Raw genomic sequence first — 24,483 nt, forward strand, 5'->3', positions numbered from 1 at the left:
TGACTTGTCTGAGAAGGCTAGGTCACTATATGCAATCCTATATCTGAATTTAGGTTAACCTCCACACCATCTAAGGGGAGTTGTCTTTACAATCATTAAGAATTTGCAATTGCCTTTTTGTATGACATACACCTTCCACAAAATTTTGGAAATGGCATAACCACAAGTGGAAGAGCTTGGTATTTATCTAGGCTTTGGGCTAGATAGCCACAAGTTCATATTGATAATGTTGAGCTTTAATTAACCATATAAAATGTCGGAGGAGGAGATACTCAACATAGCTACCTTTACACCACAAATTATCATTATCAGCTCACATGATCTTGAAATGAGACCCATGTTCTTCGTGCTTCAAAACTTGCATCCTATAAACATTGTCAACAGCACGATTTGCAATAATTTTTAGAGTTGACCATGGACCTTGAGCTTACTCCAAGAGAGAGTCTCATAGGTCAGATGTTAAACTAGGAGGCTTTATTAGTTTTCACCTCTGAGGTATGCTGATGATGAGTTGCAGCTTCTAGGATAGCTTTTTTTTTTGCGAAATCAAAAGTGTAAAAGTAAAGATCAGCCTCCTAAAATAGGAAGGCAATCACATAGAGACATCAATTGACCAAGTAAACTTGGCAAAAGAGAACATTTTTCTTCCCAAAAACTCTAAAAGGTGTATTTAAGTCTTCAAGAAGTACGAAGTTAGCATGAAAATATATTTTGAAGGCCAAACTATTCAAAGATGTTGAATTACCATAGCCCTAATCAATTGCCACGCTTCAATAAGGGCATCATTTAGATTACCCCTGTCACTGAGCAATGCTTGCTTCCAAGACAAAAAAATGTATATACAGGTATCCCCAAACCATTTGCATACTTTCCTCCACACAGTCCGAATAGCTCAACACTCCCACAAGATGTAAATGTGTGTCTCCTTTTAACCCTTACACAAAGCACACAATCCCAAGATAGTTGTATAAATGGTAAGGCTATGGGTGAATGTAAATCTTTTCTAATGAGGAGTAAGAATGTCTTCCCATGTTGGAGAACTAGAGCACCCTTGGATTCGAGGGCTATATCTGTGGTCTTCTCACATATCTTTCCTACCTTTGTGCCTTATATTTAGGAGTGAAATGGAGTTGTGTTGACATTGGCAAACTAGTTGAAGTTAGCTGCACTATTAGGTGAGCTTTTTTTGGTCCTGTCCAACTGATATTGAAGGTTGTTTGCACCGAAAGATTTCCTAATAGCAACTTCACACACAAAGAAGAACATAAAGGGTTAGATGATGGACCGTTCCCTTACTAAGATGCTATTGTGCAGCCTTGAATTCCATGTGGGAATGAGCATAAGACACTAACATGATATTCCCATGCCATTCTTCTCTTGTGTGAGCTTTATGGTGCAAGGGATGCTGATTGAAATGCATATCTCATTCCCCCATGTGTACTCCCTACAACCTTCCATTCTTCACACTCAGACTCAACTTGCTTCACCTACTGGAGCACGTACAACCATTGCAAATGACCTTGTAGCATGCTTGGTGACCGGTTTCAAAGCTCTTCTATTCTAGGGAATCGGCCAAAAGCGGAGACCTTCTCTTCCCCACTTTGGAGGCGAGTGCGATGGGGTAGGGGAGGGCCATGGGGAGGACTTTCTTGGGAGGAATCTAGTGAGATTCGTGTGATCGATCGAAAGCTAGAAGCAAAATCCCACTGAATTTCAACCAAGAAAGGCCAATGCGTGGCCCTTCTCGCCGTCCATCTAGGAGGCACGAGGTAGGGTTGCTGTCCTATGTGCAATGGATGCATGGCAAGTTTGTCCACCATGACATGTCTTGCATGGCATTGTTGGTCGTGTCAACGGCAGTGGAGAACACCTCCTCGTGTCAATGCGGCTGTTGGATTTTGAATGTGGGTGTCTTTTACATTAGTGGCCCTTTAGACTGAGTCCTTTGCATGTCCATTGTTGGAAGTTCTTGGAGCTTGAGGTATTGCCTTGCAGATCGATGACATGGAGGAGAACCATATGATTTCATTTCAACATATGTTACAGGTCATAAGAGGGCCAAGAGGCATAAGAATAGGTCTTGCTGGTGAGGTAGTCTCTTGTTGTGTCTCTTACTGGTCATAAGAGGGTAAAGAGTTTGATAAAATATGATAGGACTGAGTCTATTGCTGTGTCTCTTCTGTTGCTATGCGAGTAACAGGTCATAAGAGGGCTAAGAGTTTGATGAAGTATGATAGGACCGAGTTTGTTAATGTTAACACTGCTCTTGAATTAGCTGCTAATCCTCATGATGAACATGGTTCTTCGAGGAATTGTGATGAGGCTTTCGAAAAGAATATGTAGTTTTATTGTAGCAGGGTTGATGGTGTGATTTGTAGAGGCTGCAAAGATGTTCGAGCTTCTAGTGGAGTTGTTGTGTGTGGAGACAGTATAGATCTTTCTGGTAGTGGTTCTGATGTTACAAATGTTATTGGCGGGGCTTCATTTGCTGTTGCTACTGCGGTTTCTGTTGGTTTGGGTGAATGTACTTCGAGAGGTGGAGATTATGTTCTTTTTGATTCAGTTGGTGTTTCTGTGAGCAGTGTTCTATTGCTATGGTTCTTGCAGCATCGGTTGGTGTTTCTTTGAGCGACGGTTCTACTGGTTCGGTTCTTGTGGTGTCAGTGGTGGAGGTTATTGGTGGTTCTTTCTGGGCTTCTAGTGGTTGTGGCATTTGTGGTGAGATTTCTAGTAGGGATTGTTCTGTGGTTCAGTATACTTTTGGTTTTTGTGATTTGCTTGGTGGTGTTGATGAGGATGCTCTTGTGAAGATGAGCGACGTCAGTTGGATAGAAGAGCTATAATGAATAGTAAGGGTGGTGGTTCTCTGATTTTCGGTGGAGTTTTCAAAGATTGCGTCTTTAATTTTAATGTGGATGGACCTTCCATTGTGAAGAAGGATTGATTCTTACTACTTAGGAAGATGAATGATTTTGGAATTTTGTATCTGATGTAGCAGCTTGTCCGGTGGACTATGAAATGTTAATGGATGTAGCCGGTTGTCTGGTGGATTATAAGTTTTTTGATAATAAAGATAGGGTTTTGTTTTTCTTATTGGTGGAAATTTAATTATGTTTTTATTTAGGTATAGGTTTGAATTTTTAATTGTTGAGTTGTCAATCATTTGATTGGTTTGATTCTAATTCTGGGAATAGTTGTCAGCTTGTAGTGGTTAGTTTTGGGTTTCCGGTGGGTTAGCGGCCGGATTTGGAACTTAGGTAAATGGAAGTCCGGCTAAGATTTGATCTCTGAGCCGACGAGCGATGGTGAAGATTACGAGGGAAAATGTGCAAATTTTCGTGTCCGAATGAGAAAACCGGGGGAAGCGATATGGTCATGGGGGAGGTCGTTGGGTTCGATGTGTGAAGAGGAAACGGAAGGCGCCGCTAAAGCTAGCGGCGAGCTAACGGAGGTCTTTTTTTTTTTTTTTGGGTTTTCTCAGAGAAGAATAAGGAGGACTTTTTACTTACCCTCCATATTTCGTTTCTTTCTAACTCAGTTCTCCTCCACGACAGCTGTGTGCTCCATCTCCCATTTCTCTTCCTTCCCACCTCGTCTAGGGTTTCCCTCCATCTCTGCTTCAGCACCCCAGCCCATAGCTTGGAACCAAGATCCCTTTCCTTTCATCATGAACTTCTGAATTTATGGTTTTTCCTTCATTATCTCCCTCGCAGGTTCCCGTACATACTTCTCTCTGATCCCTCTTCCCATGGGTTTTTCATCTGCCCATGCCTCAGTATGCCTCTCTTTCCTCTGCTTCCTCGTTTTGACGATTTGTTACAACGCGCGCGCTTCACCCCTTTGCCGCAAGTATAGCCTTGAAGACGACATATTGATTCAAGATAACCAGTGTTTGCCTGATGGGAGTCGGGACCACGGTAGCCCCACATCGAGAGTTTCAGAGGTAAATTTTACATCTTTGGTTGCGTTCTCTCTGTTGTCGGCGTTTCCTCCCTTTTAATTATATATTTACCCTTTTGTCAGGTGAATGGTGCAACCCTTGAAAGAGCTCTGAGTTTGCTTCAGAGTCAAAACGACCCTTACATTGCCGTGCTTTTCTACGCGGAATGGTGTCCCTTTTCCAGGGCCTTACGACCGATGTTTGACAATATCTCCACCGCTTTTCCCGGAATCTATCATTTCGCCGTGGAGGATTCCGCCCTTCGGCCAAGGTATTCGCTCAACTTGGAATGAATGTTTCTTTCCCGTTTCGTTGAGCAGTAATGGTGATATCCTTGACTGTGGCTGTATTTCATGAACGTTCCACCATAGGAGGTTGTCAGCGGTTTCTTTCAGTTGTTCATTTGCTTGAGGCTATGGTCCCGTCTCGTACCGTTCTGTTATAACTGTTTACCACGTGCCTAAACGGGAATCCTTCGGTGTCAGCGACCGAATTGCAAGGCATTATGTTATTTTTTGCAATAGAAAATTGCAGAGCCTTTGCAATTATTGAGTTCAGAGGGCGCATTCCATGCTTAAGAGAGATGCTTAATAGAAGTCGGTTTGGGAAAGTAATAGACATGGTTTGCTCCCCAAAAATGTTTAGGCATTGATTGTAAGTGACTTTGGGAAAATGCTCAGCTTTTGTAATTACCAAATTGCTGTCGGATATGGATAGTTAAGCGCTTGACAGAATGCTTACAAAGGTGCTTGAGCTGGTATTGAAAGGTACCCAAATAGCGTTCTTTTATGTCCTCCAATCCCAATCTAAACCTAATCACATCCGTAGCAGTCCTTAGTAATAAACAGCGATGGGACCTCCCCACCACCCGTGAGTGCATGGGGACAAACTTAGACTCGATCCAAATACCTATGTCAAAGACCTTGGCGTCCCATACCACGAAAGCCTGTCCGTAAGGAACCCACAACACCTTGCATCTACCATGAGTGCTGGTTGATGATCCAAGCCTGACCATCCTCTTGACTAGCGCGGTAACATGCCTCCCCTCTTCAAGCATTTGCTCCTAAAAGAATCGAGGTAAGTTCTTCGTTAGACTGGCAACTGACTCCCAAGTTAAGTCTTCCTTATGCCTTGTTGGAAAGGTCACCTCCCCATTTGTATTCCAATATGAGGAGAGCGCGGGGGAGGGAGACCTAGGGCAGGACATGCCCAGAGGAAAGAACGTGGAGAGGGGGCTGCCACATGGGCAGTACCTCATAGGAAAAGAAAGAAAGGGGCTGCCACATGGACAGCATCATGGCTGTCATGTGGGCAGCACATCTAGAGAAGTACCTGGATCCATCTGGGAGTATGGATCAGCACCATGGAAGAGGTGACTGGCAGAAGCAGGTCCAGGAGCAGATCAGTGACGATTTGGAGCTCCAGACAGAGGCGGAGTGGCTGAATGATGGCGACACATGGCGGCTGACCTCAGTAGCAGTACAGACCAGTACGAAAGATGCACACGTGGCTGGAGAGAGCCTGGCAGAGGGCAGATTCAGCAGGAGCACATGGCGCAGCATGGCGGTGGTTTGTGGGCAGGTGTACAGCCTGCAATAGGGTCTCCAGCAGCAGCAAAGGGCAGCCTAGCAGCAGCCCAAAAGGGCCTGGCTAGGGCCCTTATATAGGGCTGGTTGAGCCAGCCAACCAGGCCGACTAGCAGGTTGGCTGGTTAGGGTTGGGCCAGCCAACCAAGTCGGCCAGAGGGGGTCGGTTCATCCCCCTGCCGGGTCGGCCATTTCTCAGGGCCCTATGGGCCTATAAAAGAGGGCACTTGGGACTCCATTACTCATCACTTGGAGCAGCTTTTGAGGAGCAGAAAGGAGCAGCACCAGCAGCAGCAGTTGGGTCTCATCCTGGAGGTGAACCTGGCTGGAGACCTGCAGACTTAGCTCACTCAGAGTGTAAGATTTGGGGGAGAGAGAGAGCAAGAGAGTGAGCTGAGAGCTGAAAGCTTGAAAGCTTAGTTGCAATGAAGAGTGTGAGAGTACAACTGAAAGAGTGAGAGATAAGGTTTTGTCCTAGTGACAAAACTTTAGTAGTCACTAACCATAGTTAGTGAACTAACTGCGGTTAGGGGGAAAAACCTCTTAAAGAGGGAAAAGTGCCCCTAACTAGCTTATTAAATTACATTGGTCACTGCTGAATTATATCTATAATTCTTAGCACCCCCCTGCAGTGCCAATGTCATGTACAAGGCTGATCAATCACCAAACGGATATAAGTTCAGGGCACTGCGAAATGCCTCAAACTTTTCACGTGGTAGTGCTTTGGTGAAAATATCTGCAACGTTGTCATGTGTGGACACAAAGATCATACTGATCTCTCCTGCATGCAACTTCTCTCTGACGTAGCGATAGTGAACCTCAATGTGCTTCGTGCGAGCATGAAACATTGGATTCTTTGCCACTGCAATGGCACTCTGACTATCAGTGAGAATTGGAGGACCCTCCAATGACATATGAAGATCAGCAAATAGACGATTTGGGGCTGCTTCACATTTATTTGGGGATCCAGTTCTCTCAAGAGAGACGTGGCACTGTTATGTCTCAGTCCAAGTATGTGCAGAAAATCTTGGACAGATTTAACATGCATGATTGTAAGCCCATAGCCACTCCCATGGAGCCGGGGCTGAAACTCACAATGCATGATGCAGGAGAATCAGTTGATGCCACATCTTACAGTCAGGCTGTTGGATGCCTCATATATCTCTGCAACACTAGACCTGATATTCAGTTTGCAGTATCTCAGGTGAGCAAGTATATGCACAGCCCAAAAACTATGCATTGGCAGGCAGTTAGGCGCATCTTCCGTTATTTGTAGGGCACGGAGTCTTTTGGCTTGTTATTTCCCATGGGGGGTGACTTGCAGATGCATGCCTACAGTGATTCAGATTGGGCTGGTGATTATGACACTATGCAGTCCACTAGTGGCAATTGTTTCTTTTTGGGTAAATCTTGCATTTCCTGGCTGAGCAAGAAACAATCTACAGTGGCTACCTCATCATGTGAAGCTGAGTACAGGGCAGCTTTCGCAGAACAGTTGAATGTGTTTGGCTGCAAATCAGCTTTGAAATCTGCAATATTATCTTCATTGGACCCTGTGAGCAGTAAGTCATCGACATAAAAAAGGATGACTAAAATTTCCCCCCCATCCATCTTGATGTAGAGGGTGCTCTCAGTAGGACTATTGTGCAGCCCCTTGCTGGTCAAAAAGGCATGAATCTTGGCATACTATGCACGAGGGGCCTGTTTCAGACCATACAAAGCTTTGTTTAGCTTGCATGCTTGAAGTGCATTTGTTGTAATTTCAAAGCCTGGAGGTTGTTTGACATAAACCTCTTCCAACAAGTCTCCATTTAAGAAGGCTGTTTTTATGTCCAACTGATGAACATTCCACTCAAAATGTGCCATTGCAATAATAGATTGGATGGTGGTCATCCGGGATGTAGGAGCAAAAGTCTCCTCATAATCTATGCCCTTTTTCTGAGCATAGCCTTTAGCAACCAGCCTTGCCCTGTATCTGTCAATGGAGCCATCTGGCTTCCGTTTCACCTTGAAAACCCATCGTGTGCCAATGGCATGTTTACCTGGTGGCAAGTCTACAATATCCCAAGTCTGATTTTTCTTAATGGACTGCAACTCATCGTGCATCGCATTCATCCAATGCACATTGTCCTTTGCTTCTTCGAATGTTGCAGGCTGCTCCTCATCGAGAAGAGTACTTGCATATGCTGATTCCATTGAATTAACACCTTCCATGTGCCTTGCTGCACTGCGAGTCCTGCCAGGGAATGGAACATCAATCTTACTCTCCCTGAGAGTCTGTAACAGCCAGTTTGGGACTGTTTTTGCTGCATGTATGTCTGCAATTTCTTGCTGAACGACCCGTTCCACTGCCTGTGGAGGTGGCAAGACATCTTGTGGCTGAACTGGAGCATCGGGAGGTGGCTGTAAATTCTGATTTGCATCAGAAATATCAGCAGGGGAACCCAAGGCAATGGGTAGCAACCCCTCAAAAACATCCTCTGAAGAAGAAGGCATATGAAATTCAGCCTGAGTGTGAGCTGAATTTTCTGCAAATATCACATCTCTATTGACAATGATCTTGCGTGTAGCAAGATTGTAGAGATGGTACCCCTTGCTTTCTGCAATGTACTCAACAAATATGCACTTAATTGCCTTATCTGACAACTTATGCCGAAATTCAACTGGCACATGAGCATATGCAAGGCATCCAAAGACTCGGAAATGATCCACTGAAGGCTTTCTCCCATTCCAGACCTCATAGGGAGTTTTTGTTCTCAAAGCCTTAGTGGGAGCCCGATTTAAGATGTAGTTGGCGCACATCAGACCTTCAAGCCAGAATTTGTGAGGCATGTGTTTGCTTTTCAGCATACATCTGTCCATCTCCATAAGATCTCTCAGCTTTGCCATTTTGCTGAGGGGTCAGCCTCACTGTGAGCTGATGCACAATACCTATGCCTTTCAGAAAAGCATCAAAAAGTGCAGACAAGTATTCCCCACCTCTATCTGTGCGCAATGTCTGTATCTTGAGTCTAGTTTCATTTTCAACCATGGCTGAAAAGTGTTTAAACACCATGAACACTTCTGATTTGCGCTTCAGCCCAAAGACCCAAGTGAAATTGGAGTAATCATGAATAAAAGTAACAAAGTAGAGATGACCACCCAATGATGGAGTCCTCATGGGACCACAGACATCACTGTGTATAAGCTGTAATTTGCGGACAGCTTTAATTGAACCATCCTTTTTGAAGGGGAATCTATGCATCTTGCCTAAAATGCACCCTTCACAGGCATGTGGAGGAGGTATCTCAAGAGGTGGCAATGCATCAACCGTAGAGTGCTTCTGAAGTGTCATCAAGCTGTTGGCCATATCGGGCATGCCATAATTTTGCATTCTGCATGGCAACAGTAGGAGTAGAAACTGCAAGAGCATGGGCTGCTCTTTTCTCAAAAAGATCAAGCTGAAAAAGCCCATGTCTCAGGGAATGCGAGATTGGAAGGAATGGGCCCTCTTCGAAGGCAGAAGGGGAAGTTTGGGTGCTTCTTCAAATCTCTAACTCAGATTGTTGGAAGGTGATGGACAAGGTGTTCTAAAGCTAGAAGAGTACTTGCTTGAGAGCTTAGTGAGAGTTCGTGGTCTAGGTTATTTGGAGATATTCTTGGGATTTCATTTTTGGAGATGGTTCTTTTGTTGCGGACCTTGCCAAAGGAAGGACGGGTTGAAACAGACCCTAAGAGTATGGTGCTTGGAAGACTTCAGGTTGTTTACTCATTATGAGGGGGACAACTGGGAGATCGTGGCGTTTGGATTGCTTGAGTTCAAAGGCGGGAATGTGACTGAAGTTGGAGGTGCCATCAGGTGTTACCATGGATGGACTTGTGTACTAGGATGGTTTGCTTGTGCAGGACCGGACCTGGTAGAGCAGGAGCCATTGGTTGAAAACATAGGAACCGTAATTAACATCGAATTGTCCCAGAGGGTTCCATCATGGGACTCCTAGGCTATTCTATCAGTCTTTCACTGTGCGTACCCTCTGTTGGTTGATTTCCAACAAGTATAGCCGGCAGTAGTTCTACAGAATCCCTAACCTCTACACACAATATGCTCTCATTGGATTAGTTCCTCGATAGCTTCTATAGTTAACCCTTTAGTGGAGGACTAAGATGCATGGCTTCTTCTTTGAGAGACCGGCATTTGTACAAAGGGGTATTTTGGTGATTGCCAGTTTCCCAACCTAAAGAGTAAAGATAGTAGTTAGCATAACCACGAGTATCCATGATGTGATGTCTTTTATGCATGAGCACAATCTCTCTCTCTCTCTCTCTCTCTCTCTCTACCCAGACGGCATTCCATGCTTCCGCACTAAGTAGTTAGGATGTGCGTAGTTAGTGAGAGTATTCAGGCACCGTGCTACGTAATGTTACCCCACATTACTAGTGTAGTAACATACGATGCTTTTGATATCCTATTTATACGAGATCTTACAAATCTACAAATCTCCAATACTTGTTTGGAAGCTTACAAATCTCAAAGAGTGAGCATGATGGAGGAGTGATCACGATCTAGGAGCGATTGCCTGACGAAGGTAGTTGGCAAGGTTGCTTGTGATCAGATATAGCACGCTCTGTTGTGTGCTGATGCTTTGCTTGTAGCATATTATGCTTGCGACATGTTGGAATCTTATTAAGCCACAGTGCTATTGGCAGTATTTCATGTGTACAAAAGCTTACATATCTATAGCACATGAAGCTTGTGCAAGCAGATCTATGTGCAACTACCATTTCGACAAAAGTTTGTGTAGTATAAATTTTCAAGTATTATGAGCTTACAAATCTAGATAGATGCATGAATTCAACTGTGGATTGTAATATGTTCTCTTTTAGAAAAAGCCATGCAAGTATTAATTGAACGATAAATCTGTCTGAGATCCATTCATTAAAAAGGGCAATCTTATAATTCTGATGTCCTTGAAGAATCTAAGATTTTAATTTTGGGCACATTAACCTTATTTTGAAGAAATACGGTCAAAGGTGTAGCCTTCTGATTAAATACCATAGTATACTAGCCATGCTGTAAGCAGGCCTTAATCTTTGATGACTGCTGGATAAGCTTGGTACTCGTATGAATGACCTTGGAGTTTCAGCTCTAGAAATATTCCATAAGCTTAATGTCAAGACCCAAGTTTTAATAAGGTCACAATGGTGCCCTAGCACATACTTAATGGGGTGGTAGGGACACCATAGATACACAAGAGCATCAGAATGCTTTCTTTTGCATTCAGTGTAGCCATGTTTGACAGGCGAGCTGTGTGGCTGTTTTTTAATTAACATCCTTAAACCAACAAACCAATTTGTTACGGAAACTTAAATTAGAGTGAAACTTAAATTTGAGTGGTAGGGACACCATAGATACACAAGAGCATCAGAATGCTTTCCTTTGCATTCACTGTAGCCATCTTTGATAGGCGAGCTATGTGGCTATTTTTTAATAAAAAGCCTTAAACCAACAAACTATTTTGTTACGGAAACTTACATTAGAGTGAAGCTCTATTTAGACCTGTATCTGATTATTAGATAGTTATGGGACTGTCATGAAAGTATGCTTGATGTTCACAAAAGAACATGTCTTGGTAAAGGATTAGTAACTAGTCATTTGAAGCATAAAAGTAGTAATGGTTTTGATATAGAGAAGTCTCTATATTGGGCAGAAGTAGAATCACTCTTGAGGAGGTTGACCTTGTTGGAGTTGCAAGAAGGATTGAGTAAGTGAAGCAAAAGAGAGTGTTTATTCAAGAGAGACAGGCCCAATATATAGGCTCCAGTTACATCTAGTAATGACATCACATGTGAGCTCAGTAGAGCATCTAGATCCACAAATCTCTCAATCAGTTCCATGATTCTCTCAAGCACACGCCACACACCTAGATTCACTCAATCACACCTACTGAGCCTATCCAGGCACACCATGTGTTCACACACTCACAACCTTAGACCTTAGGACTCTAGATCCCATTATATCAATTTGTCCTTCATTCCCGTCCACAAATTGATGACCTCAACCCTAGCAGTAGTCCATGGTAAACTTCATGGCTTGCCTACCTCTAGTAACAACACACATGGTTCACAACCTGGTACTCACTCTAGTTGCATCAGCAGTAGACTCATTTGGGCATCCTCATCCCAACATGATCTCACTTTGACTTTGGTTTGCTGGTTTACAATTGGGAGATAGACAATGACTATGCATGGGAATACACTTAGATCCAATAAGGTAACACATAAGACTAACAATCATTTGAGGCGGACATCCCAAGGCAGAGAATCCTTATTGATTACACACACAAAAACATTCTAAGTGGAAGATGTGGGGAAATACCCCCCTTTGATGACATATCTTGTTCTTTTCCTCCTCTTCAAAGCTACCATAGTGTGAGGTTCATTGTCATTGGAGAGGTTCTTGGTGTAGCCAATCTTTTAACTCCTTTGCTCTCTGTCCTTCTCTACACTCTCTAATGTATCTTGTCCATATTCTGCAATACAAGATCCTTGTAGTGCTTCACCTTCTGTGAGTGTCCAAGCCTTAAAAACATTTTGTGAATCATATGGATTGAAGAGGGCCTTACCACTTGTCATGCAAGGGTAGTGTCTACTCTTGTACAAGAGGTGGTCATGATTGTATGGCAAGGTATAGTCAACCAAATGCAAGTACATTTCACACATCATGAAAGACACTGAAACCATAACTAAGGCATCTTTAAAATAAGAATCATAATGGTTGTAGTTGAAACCTTTGTTCCAATCATATCCATTAGTCATGATAAATTCTTCCTTCATGTAACTCTTGTCATGGTCAATCCACACTAGTCAACTCGTTAACTAGTCAACAAGATAGTATGACTTGAAATCCACTTCAAAGTATCATAAGCTCAATTCTCAACATAAAAGGTGAAAAATGCATTCAACTAAAACCAGACTGACCGGTGAAAGGCAGCTATGGCTTCACGTCAGCGACGGAATTTTATTCTCCAAAGCTCTCCCTCACTCCCTCTCTCTGAACATACACTAGGGCCCAGGACAAATTGTCGGGCTGGACCCCCTTGAAGGTCTTTATTCATTGCAGAAAAACTGTTACAGAAGTTCAGCATAGAGCTGTCTCGTAAGTCTCTCCTCTTCAAACGTGAAAAAAATCCCTTTTACAAGAGCTTCAAGCTCCATTCAAATTGGCAACCTGCCACTTGTCTAAAATCTAGACTAAATCCTATTACAAGCCTCTAAGGGCCATTCTGGAGTCTTCAAAGCTCTCGGTCACACGAACCGCCTCCTAGATGCTTGTCAGGCTCCCATTTCGCTTAGGAAAAATAATCCTTGCTAGTACCTGCAACAATTAATTAAAGCGCACCACCATGGTACCCATTAATTGTTAGCGATTTGCATGCAAATAACACACTGTGGACTAATCCTAGTCACGGTGGGCGTTCCCACTGAACACGTGCACATCTAAACAAATATATATATACAAATAAATATATATATTTTCTCTGGTTGACCGGAGTCAACACTCTTGATTATAATTAAAGAGCTTTGACCAAAGGTCAAGGCGCCTTAATTATAGCCAGGTCTCTCCAACTGAAGTTGGCACATCTTGGTTAACCGGGGTTAACCCTCTTGGCGCATGCCAAGTCTTGTTGACCGAAGTCAACACTCTCTGACCGCAGTCAGATTTACTTGACTGGAGTCAAGTATCTTTGACCATAGTCAATACTTCGACCATTAAAATAACTCTTTGACCGTAATTAACACATATAAAACTCTTTAATTATGATCAAATAAATGGTCAACTGTACTTTGACTTAGGATATTTACATTGTGGTGACATCCCCTCGGCTTCTATTCAGTTGACCTCAATTGAAAAGCTTCCTTGTAAACACCCAAAAGCTGTGGATGATCGGATAACATGTCTTCGTCCATCCACTTGGCATCTAATGTGGGAGATAACTTTGCATACACTTTCTGTTTGCCTTTAAACTTGCGGAGCCTAGCTTTTTCAAACCTCAAAAGTACCCAGTCCCCTTCCTTGAGATCTAGCTGTCTCCTATGTTTATCTGCAGCTCTTTTATGTTTCTCTTGAGACCTTTCAATTGCTGTCCGGACTTGGCTGTAAGCTGTCTGGAGGTCTCTTACAAACTGATCAGCTGCAAATATTTCATCTTTAGTCCTCAAAATAGGTGGCAAAATCACCTTCCCATATATGACTTCAAAAGGGGCTTTTCCTGTAGAGCTATGTACTGTATTATTGTAAGCAAACTCTACTAACGGTAGGTACTTTTCCCAGTCTGAACTTTGGTCACCCACGTAGCATTTCAGCATATCCAAAATGGTAGAATTTGCTACTTCACTTTGACCATCTGTCTGGGGATGTGGTCATGCTTGCATTTCATTTAGTAGAAATAATTATAAAGTTTTCATAACATGTATCTTTATGAGAGTTGTATCAAGCGACAAACTAGTTAGGTTGTGTATATCAGTCTTGTCAAAGGAGGAAGTTCACCTCAATAAGAATTTGGAAATATAGTAGCACATGAGTCATAACATCACAAGGCTTATAGAAAGGCTTTGTGCACAACCAACTAGATTGTCCTAATGCAGCGGCTTAAATTTTATGGTCAAGCCATTGACAATCTCGATAAGTGCCCTTCAAATAGATTTGCCCTCTTGACACAGCTAACCTTTCATTGCAACCTAGCCATAAATTGTTTAAAAAGTGCTAAATTGCACTTTTATCCTCAACATGTGGATTATAAGGAATAGTCATTATCCACTAAGATGTATATTTGCCCCTATCTTCATTTTCTAATGTAGTGTACAATTAGTCATCTTGTCCCCTCTCTCTCACCCCTATCTTTATAAAGAAGAAGAAAAATTCAGATTCGTCCCCATGTTATCAAATAAAGCTCTCTAGAATAGACTGGTCATTCTGGGATCTCGATCACTAACAATGGACTTAGGCATACCATGATGTTTAAAGATTTGTGCCATGAACAGCTTAGCCATATGATCTGCCTTTATGGTTTTGCGAACCGGAAGGAAATGAGCTTGCTTGCTGAATCTATCAATGATAGTCCAAATCCCATCATTCCCTGACTTTGATCTCGGCAAATCAAAAATAAAATCCATTGTAATGCTTTCCCATGGTGCCTGAGGCACGGGAAGAGGCATAAGTAGGCCAGGTGCCTTCCGTCTATCGTACTTTATTTTCTGACACGTAAGGCATTCAGTAACAAACTGATGTATATCTTTCCGCATTCCTGGCCAAAAGAAATACCTCTCTAGGGCTAGAGTTGTTGCTGTAATTCCTCTATGTCCAGCATAGGGAGGTGCATGGCATGCCCCCAAAATCTTTTTCCTCATCTCCTGGGTGATGCATAGGCAATCATCTTTCATTAAATACCCATCTTTCAGGGAATAGTGACTGGTGGATTGCCCTTCTTGCATCTGCTGTAAAATTTCACCAAAATCAGAATCATGAGCATATTGTTTCCTCATGCCTTCCAGGTCCTGATGATAAGCAATAGTTACATTATTGACCTGGGGTCTTCGGGACAAGGCATCTGCCACTCTGTTCCGGATTCCTGGAGTATGGACAATCTGAAAATGATACATTGACAGCATGTTTGCCCATTTCATATGCTTCTCTGAAAGCTTGGTCTGAGTCAAAAAGTATTTCAGACTTTGGTGCTCTGTTTTGACAGTAAAATCTGCACCGAAAAGATAATGTTTCCATGTATGGATGGCATGAATTACAGCCAATAACTCTTTCTCATAGATTCCTAAATATCTTTCCGCATCCCGAAGTCGTCTGCTTTCATAGGCTACTACATGACCATTCTGATGCAATGCAGCCCCAACACATTCTCCACAAGCATCGCAATCCACGTCAAAAGACTGATACAGATCCGGAACTACCAGAATAGGCTCTGTAGTCAACTTTTCCTTGAGTGTATTGAATGCTTTCTTCTGTGATAATCTCCATGTGAAGGCTGCATTTTTCTTAGTGAGGTCATGTAATGGAGCTGCGATATCAGCAAAATGTCTGATAAACCTTCTGTAGTAAGAACACAAGCCTAAAAAGCTTCGAACTTCATGCACAGTTTTCAGCTCTGGCCATTCCTGAATGGCACGGATCTTCGCTGGATCCATTTGTATCCCATTCTTGGATATTATATGCCCCAGATAATGGATTTCTTCCAGGAAGAATTCACTTTTCTTGCTGTTGGCATAGAGCTGATGATTTCTCAGCTCTTGAAACACTATAGCAAGATGTTCTCTGTGGTCTTCCTCTGTCTTAGAAAAAACTAAGATATCATCAAAGAAAGTACCCGTAAAATGCCTGTACTTCCGGAAGATGCGATCCATCAGTCTATTGAATGTGGTTGGAGCATTTGTCAATCCAAAAGGCATCACTAAGTATTCATACAACCCGAATGTTGTGCGGAATGCTGTCTTATGCACATCCTGAGGCTGTATCCTCACTTGGTGGTAGCCACTCTTTAAGTCTATCCTGCTGAAAACTGAAGCTCCATTTAACTGATCCAGGACATCATCAATACGCGGAATAGGGAATCTATTCTTGATGGTCATTTTGTTCAGTGCGCGATAATCGACGCACATACGGAATGAACCATCTTTTTTCTGTACTAACAGTACAGGGGAACAAAAAGGAGACGAGCTGGGCTGAATCAACCCTTTGGACAGCAAGTCCTGTACCTGAGCCATAATCTCCTCTCTCTGAGTCGCATTGACTCTATAAGGGGGTCTGTTTGGTGGCTCACTACCAGGCATTAACTCTATTTGATGATCTTCTGGTCTCTCTGGGGGTAACTCCCCTGGCAAAACATCAGAAAAGCAATCTTTAAAGTTTACAAGAAACTGAAGCTTATCTTTGTCTGCATCATTCATTTCAGCATGCATATCATTCTCTTTTTCTTTTACAAAAACCATGTACGCAGACTTTATTGCTTTACCGCATGAAACATCAGATACAATGGGGATAGTGTCCCCTTTATTCCTGGCAATTAAACGCTGATTTTTCCCCCTATGCACAAACTCCAGCACTCTTTCAGGAAGAGTCAACTTCACTGCCTTGCGGTGAAACCAAGGCATCCCCAAAACTACATCATAATGTTTTAGTGGAGAAATGAAGAAGTCTTCCTGATCCACATAACTCTGAACATGAAGACGGAGCTTCCCTATCAAGGGAGTAACTGGCACAGGATTCCCACAAAACATTTGATCGGCATCCAAAGCCCTGCCTAACTCTTCCGTCTTTATTCCCAGCCTCAGGGCTAGATCCTCTGATATGAAATTATCAGGAGCCCCTGGATCAAATAGAATTAGCGCTTGCTGGTCTCTAACTTTGCCCCATGATAGCAGTAATTCTCGTTCTTCTGGGTTCAAAGCATGACCCAGTATATCAGGAATTCCCCCTGCCATTGGCTTTTGCGGTCCTCGTGGCTTCTCTGCCTCTTTTCCCTTCGATGTTGAAGGCTTTTCTGGGCACTGGGCAGCCACATGCCCCTCTTTACCGCACGTGAAGCATTTCCCATCTCTACGGAATTCCGCTATCTGTTCAGGGGTGAATAGAGATTTGCCCTTATAAGTCTTTGAAAACTGAGTACCCCTCGGCTTCTGAGGCTGAAACCCTTTCTTTTCAGCCTTGGGGGACTCTTTCTTTTCTGATTTTAGAAAATCAGTTTTCTTTTTATCAGCACGTCCTGCATGCAAGGATGGCACTGTAGATGGATCTTGTAGCGGCACAAGACTCGCTACTGAGGCTGAATGCATAAGATCTTGAATATTCTTTGCCCCCAAAGCATTCACTACTGCCTGAATTCTTGGAGTGAGACCTGCTCTGTACTTCCTCATCTGGGTGCCTTTGGAGATCTTTTTGAACGGTGCAACCTGCAAATAAGCATCCCAGAACTTTTGGTTGTACCCATCCACTGTATCTCCTGCATCCATGTGCAAGCTGTCCCAATCTTGAAGAACATGGTCTCTAAACTGTTTAGGCATGAACTGCTGGTAGAAGGCTTTCTTGAAGCCCTTCCACTTTCTTGGGGCTGACCCATCTGTGGTCAGTGCACTCCACCATGCACTAGCCGTTGCTGTTAAGTGTAGACTGACCATTCTTAGCTTGGAGGATTCTGAAAATTTCTCTGTACCGAATGCAGCATCAAATTGTCTGATAAACTGCAATGCTTTGTCTGTATGACCATACTGTCCATTGTAGGTCATAAACTTGACAGATTTTCCTCCCTCTTTAAATTCCCTGGTCGCTTTGGAAGACTTTCTCTTCCCAGACTTCTTGTGTTTCCTTCCTTTCCTGGATGGTTTATCTGATAAGGAAGAAGAAGACACAGAAGTCGAACTCGAGGTAGACGGTGATGGACTAGGAGATCGGTGATGATGCCTCGATCTCTTTTTACTATGGGACCATCTCCTATGAGATCTATGAGATCTCTCTCTCTCAGACTGTACACGAGAGTGTGCCTCTGGCATTGGCACGTCATATACTGGATTAGGCATAGCTTCTGCTGGAAACAAATACTGAGCCCTGGGATCCCTTTTAAGATTTTCCAGCTCTTGTATACGAGTGCGTACCATCTGTTCAAATTCTTGTTGAGTTTGCGGCACATTTCTCTGTCCTGGATGTACATCCCTATCTTGTGAATCCCACTGGATAGGTGATTGATCCATATTCTGAGATCTGCAGATTTCTCACACCGTGCGGGTAACTGATGCACACTACTTTTGCTTTTCCAACAGAAAAAGTACCTCAACAAGAGGTGTTTTGCATTTACAATCTATGCCAGTATTGGCTGTCAGTTCAAGGCATATACCCACACAATTGCCAAAGCATCAACAATTTATATTGCCCTTTTCTGGCTGCTGCAGATGGCTTCAAAACGCATCTGTTTCCCCTTCTCTGTGCACAAAGGCATGCATCTCTTTTATTTCTGCAAAACTCTGATTTTCTCTGTTTTCTGCTGATTTTCTGACAGTAAAATGATTACCAGATAGGTGGGCATTGATGGCAAAAACTGTCTCTGCAACTCTCTCTTTATTAAAAAAAAAAAAAAAAAAAGGGGTACTGCTGGTTACATTAACCAGATCAGTCCTGTTCTGGTCTGGTTAGATGTCTGTAACTTGGCCACTAACTGAACCAAACTGGTTAACTGCACCAGTCTAGTCTAGTTAGGTTGTCCTCTGACCAGATCTCTAACCAGGGTCAGCTAACTGCAGTTAACTTGAACAAGGTCACACTAACCACAGGTCTGCCAGCCTGGCTGCCACGTGTCAGTGTGCCACGTCAGCTCTGAGCTGTCTGCCACGTGTCAGTGCCACGTCATCAACCCATCGCTCCATCCGCCACGTCAGCGCCTGCACGTGCGGATGCCACCTGGCTGCCACGTCACCTGTCGGTTAGGCCTGCCACGTCAGCCTAAGGTTCAAACCTTGGCTGGCTGACTGGTGTCGCGCGTCGCGCCTGCGTCGTGGTAACGTCTGCAGTACCTTCTCCACGCCTTCGCCAGCACCTCGCTTCAAACATTACGCCTACTCGTTTCCAGCCCGCACCATAGCGTAGTCTCTTCGAGCGCTATCGCCTTCACGCAGTATGCAATTTTGACACAGGAAGTCAAATATCGCCTTGCACGTTCACGCGATACCCAGGCAAACTACGTCGCTCATTGCGTTCTGCAAGGCAACGCAAATACCCACCATTTTACTCACTGTTTCACTTCGCAAAAATACCCGGAAGATCATGACGCCGTTCTGTTTTTTTTTTTTTGCATAGCTAACCGTCGATGATGACCTTCCCTTCAGGCTTACTTTCCGTCAGATGTTCTAGGCCAAAGCCTGCACTCTTCAGTCTTGGATCATCACTTTCTAGGAAGAAAATGAAATCTTACGCTCTGATACCAATAAAACCAGACTGACCGGTGAAAGGCAGCTATGGCTTCACGTCAGCGACGGAATTTTATTCTCCAAAGCTCTCCCTCACTCCCTCTCTCTGAACATACACTAGGGCCCAGGACAAATTGTCGGGCTGGACCCCCCCGAAGGTCTTTATTCATTGCAGAAAAACTGTTACAGAAGTTCAGCATAGAGCTGTCTCGTAAGTCTCTCCTCTTCAAACGTGAAAAAAATCCCTTTTACAAGAGCTTCAAGCTCCATTCAAATTGGCAACCTGCCACTTGTCTAAAATCTAGACTAAATCCTATTACAAGCCTCTAAGGGCCATTCTGGAGTCTTCAAAGCTCTCGGTCACACGAACCGCCTCCTAGATGCTTGTCAGGCTCCCATTTCGCTTAGGAAAAATAATCCTTGCTAGTACCTGCAACAATTAATTAAAGCGCACCACCATGGTACCCATTAATTGTTAGCGCTTTGCATGCAAATAACACACTGTGGACTAATCCTAGTCACGGTGGGTGTCCCCAACCACTGAACACATGTGCACATCTAAACAAATATATATATACAAATAAATATATATATTTTCTCTGGTTGACCGGAGTCAACACTCTTGATTATAATTAAAGAGCTTTAACCAAAGGTCAAGGCGCCTTAATTATAGCCAGGTCTCTCCAACTGAAGTTGGCACATCTTGGTTAACCGGGGTTAACCCTCTTGGCGCATGCCAAGTCTTGTTGACCGAAGTCAACACTCTCTGACCGCAGTCAGATTTACTTGACTGGAGTCAAGTATCTTTGACCATAGTCAATACTTCGACCATTAAAATAACTCTTTGACCGTAATTAACACATATAAAACTCTTTAATTATGATCAAATAAATGGTCAACTGTACTTTGACTTAGGATATTTACATTGTGGTGACACAACTGAACTTCAAAAGTAATCTCTGAATCTCTAATTTGTACTTTAACTCCTCAAGCATCACCTTAGCATTTAGTGTAGCATCAAACTTCAAAAATAGTTTAGAAATGCTTGCAGAAAAGAGAGGAACCTTGGAGGATTGCTACCTCACTCCACAAAGCATCAAGCATAGGGCATTTGCTGCGCAATTAAAGGAAGTAGAAGACTCAGTGCAAGTCTCAGGCCAAATGAAGTTTCACACCTCCAAGGGCAGCAACATCTTCTCCACCTCCAAAAACATGTCTTCTTCAAAACCCGACTGGTTTTTCTTTAGTTTCTCTTCATTCCCTTGACCATTTGCCCTCAAAATTCACTAGTAGGTAGCCCATAGGGTCGACTAAGTGCATCTCAGACCGTTTTTGAAATGGTGGCTCCAGCAAGCTGTATTAACAAAAATGGCGTGGGATGAAGCGAGTATCAGTACGGGCTGTAGAAGGACAATTTTCAGAAACTCTCTGGAGTGGAAGTGTGCCTATATGAGGGAATCTATGGCTGAAAGGGTTTGGAGAATGGTCACCTACATTGGGAGAACAAGTGCTTGGAAATTTTGCTCAAAAGAATGGAGAAGAAGAGAGTGTGAGGGAGAAGATGATGACATGGTACTCAAGGAGGTTTCAAGGAGAGCGAACCAAGGCTCTGATACCACATGTTGGAGTTGCAAGAAGGATTGAGTAAGTGAAGCAAAAGAGAGTGTTTATTCAAGAGAGACAGGCCCAATATATAGGCTCTAGTTACATCTAGTAATGACATCACATGTGATCCACAAATCTCTCAATCAGTTCCATGATTCTCTCAATCACACACCACACACCTAGGTTCACTCAATCACACCTACTGACACCTATCCAGGCACACCATGTGTTCACACACTCACAACCTTAGACCTTAGGACTCTAGATCCCATTACATCAATTTGTCCTTCAGACCTCAAACTCTCGATATGAAAACTCTAAGACTAAGAGAAGTCTCTATCGGCCAGAGGTAGAATCGCTCTTGAGGTGACGGACCTCACAGACTCACTATGAAAATTCGGAAGTTGTAGGCTTAAAATTGTGGAGGTTTGAAAATATCATAATGATCGATATTGTCTTCTGGATAAGGCTTGGTGGATGCTTACGTTGATTAAGAGGATACACTTGATTGGAGACATCATGTAAATATGGACTTGTACTATTTAAAATTGAAGTCTTGGTGGAAGATCTTGGACCTTCAGTATTTTCAGTATATATTTTTATAGCTAAAAGATTAGAATGCTAGCAGCAAGTATTCAGAAAGATGTAAGAGAGAGTGGCTCCAACCTTGAGTCGTCCCTTTCGTTTGGATTTTCCTCCCATCGTGCTATATGCGTCCCTTCTCTATGAGTTTGGGAATGTTCCTGGATTCATCTAGGTATAAAGTCCCTTCTCTATGAAGTCATTCACCAAACCTCTAGACCAATTTGCATCTTAAGTGTTGAAAATATAGTAAGTAATTATGGCTACTCATGCTTGTGTTTGTAATGGCAGTGCCCTTTCTCAATATGGAGTTCACAGCTTTCCTGCTCTGTTTTTGCACAACAAGACAGTCAGAGTTCGGTACTATGGATCTCGAACAGTCAAAGCTATCAGTCGCTTCTATGAGGATGTGACAGGTACAACATCTTGATCTCATTAGTCATTAACTCTGCTATCAGTTAATAGTGAAAGCACGAGTATCTCTTGCTAGCCGGGGTATCTGAAATATGTTTCATCTGCAGGTTTGCAACCAATTGGTCCAAGTAATATCGACACTGATGGTGTGACGTTGATTAGAAATCTCTCAACGAAATGGTCGCTTGACACTAGGCAAATTTGTCCTTACCCATGGGCAAAGTCTCCAGAAAAATGGCTGCATGATGATATGTATCTGGCACTTGCAACAATGTTTCTGGTTTTAAGGCTTTTCTTTTATCTGCTGCCCAGAATATGGACTGGCATCAAGTACTACTGGATTCAACAGGAAGCCTCTCGTCAAGCCCACAAAGGTCTCTTGAGAGGAGCACTGTTCCGTGATGTGGAGCAGGAGCAGCGTGTCAATAGAACCATCAAAACTATTAAGGGTAAAAGCTCAATGAAAGAAACTATTCTGGAGAAAAAGGAAACTGGGAAAGGAGTTTTATCTGTACCTGGATGGTCGTCATCTTCCCTTGCTGCTGTTACCCTTGCAGAAGGTAGTTCCAGCAGAGGCGCTATTGAGGATACTCGTGAAAATGGACACGCATATAGAAACCGGTGGGGTTGATTGTTTTGTTCCCTTCCCTTCTTTCTGTCACTGTGCATATTAGCTTTGTTGTGGTTGGGAATTTAAAAGTTTCCTGATCTAATCGTTTTTTGGCTACAATCAACCTTCTGCTATGAGAGCTTCAGACATCTTCAGTAGGCTTGGTAAGTTGGGGTTGATTCACTGACAAAGGTAGCCAAGTAAGCTCTCTGGAAAAGTAGGAGCTACTCTTAGTACCTGTAGACTAAAGAGGTATTGTCAAGACAAAAGTCTGAATGTTGAGTTTGTGGCAATGTGAAATCCTGTATTCCATTCTTTTCGTTCCTCCTAGTGAGGTATGTGCTGCAATTAATGAGTACCTAAGTGCTGGCTGCATTGAATAAACATGAGGGAAGAGCTGATGTATTTAAAAGTGTTAGCTTCTTGAGGTGATTAGCAGATGATTAAGTTGTAAAGGGGGCAACTTTGCAAAAGTGAAAATTGGAACCAAGATTTGCCCTGTTTAGAATGGAGAAGTAGCAAGGGGATTGAATTTGAGCTTGCTTCCAAAGATTTCTGGTAATTGGACGGACATCACAAGCTTTGATACCCCCGTGATAACTCAGATTTATTTTCATGATGATTTGAAGTCGGGCGTCATTCGTTCTGATAGATCTTGTGTTCCTACACAGAAGTTTGTTCTTTTGTTCAGGAATAGATTACTTTCTGGAGACACCGCCATGTGCACTAAGCTTTTGTCCTTGTCCTTTATGTGTACTTGTGGGGCTCTTTGGCTGACAAATTATATGACGAGATGTGCAGGCCCAATGCCCATTCCAACTCCAATACTTGTAAATTTGGTCCTTGAGGCTTACCTACAACAAGTTTTTATCCCTGCTTGCATGTATATCTTTCTCCTTGTGTAACACTTTTCTTGGAATTGCCTCAGTCAAATTTTTTGGTATCGCAGGGGAGTTTGGTGGAGGGAATGTTCAGCTGCTTCTTTATTCCTTAATACCTCGGAGAGTTGCTATTGATCCTATTGTAGGGTGGGTGTGACCTATGCTGCAATTCTGGGGTGGTTGACCTATGATGCACTCCTTGTACTCTCTGCTAGAGCCTTCTCATTTCTTGTTGTTTTGGCTCTGCCGTGCTTGCCTTAGGCACTGTGTGTGCGTTCGTGCGTGTGCGTGCTTGCTACAACTTTGTTTGAATGGATGGGGTTATTTTCCTTTTTCTGCTCTTAAAATGCCATACCTTAAGCATCAGATTCTCTCTTTACTTGCTGCAATTTTGAGTGAAAGGATGGGTGGTTTCTGATTCCATAGCTGTTGCTTTTCTAATGCCATACTAGCAAATAGTTGACATTTGTTGCATTTGTTGATTGCGACACTTCATAATTTGAATGGAGGCATGCATTGTCTATATTGTTGATACAGTTGGTTCCCTGCACATAGAGAATATTTGTCATAGAAAAATTTCCATTACATTAATTTGCACAGTGCATATAGATAGCCTAATATGAATTTTCATTACATCAATTTGCACAATTACAGGTGGATATCCTCAAAAGAAAATTGAAAGGCCAAGAGACACTTTGTCCATTTGATTGTCCTAAAAATTGTAGCGTCTCATTTTTCTCAAAAGAGAGCTTCATTACAAATTGACCTCCTTTATGGGATATTGTGGATGTAGATCATGAATAGGGATAAGGCAAAGTGTGAATTGACCAACTTCTCAAGCATGATGGTACTGTTCCTCAAGCCTCGGTGCATGGCTACCATTGGCCCTTGCAGACTATGGCTACCCGATTGAGCGTGTCCTAT

General features: G+C 43.0%; 1 protein-coding gene across 1 annotated transcript; it reads left to right on the top strand.

The window, feature by feature from the left end:
- Positions 1-3,522: 3,522 nt before the first annotated feature.
- On the top strand, positions 3,523-22,992 carry LOC147905404 (5'-adenylylsulfate reductase-like 4). Its single transcript, XM_087372290.1, has 4 exons — positions 3,523-3,943; positions 4,024-4,211; positions 21,946-22,070; positions 22,176-22,992. Exons 1-4 carry the CDS (start codon positions 3,749-3,751, stop codon positions 22,697-22,699), a joined length of 1,032 nt encoding a protein of 343 aa, XP_087228416.1. The 5' UTR covers positions 3,523-3,748; the 3' UTR covers positions 22,700-22,992.
- The last annotated feature ends 1,491 nt before the right edge of the window (positions 22,993-24,483 follow it).

The sequence above is a fragment of the Dipteris shenzhenensis genome, chromosome 1 (assembly GCF_047967505.1).
Source record: "Dipteris shenzhenensis isolate YYH24624 ecotype China chromosome 1, Dip_SZ_1.0, whole genome shotgun sequence".
NCBI classification, from domain to species: domain Eukaryota; kingdom Viridiplantae; phylum Streptophyta; class Polypodiopsida; order Gleicheniales; family Dipteridaceae; genus Dipteris; species Dipteris shenzhenensis.

Coding starts and splice junctions, on each gene's coding strand:
- LOC147905404 (XM_087372290.1), top strand. CDS start 3,749: ATGGGTTTTTCATCTGCCCATGCCTCAGTATGCCTCTCTTTCCTCTGC. Junction 4,212..21,945: donor GATTCCGCCCTTCGGCCAAG/GTATTCGCTCAA, acceptor TTGTAATGGCAG/TGCCCTTTCTCAATATGGAG. Junction 22,071..22,175: donor CTTCTATGAGGATGTGACAG/GTACAACATCTT, acceptor TTTCATCTGCAG/GTTTGCAACCAATTGGTCCA.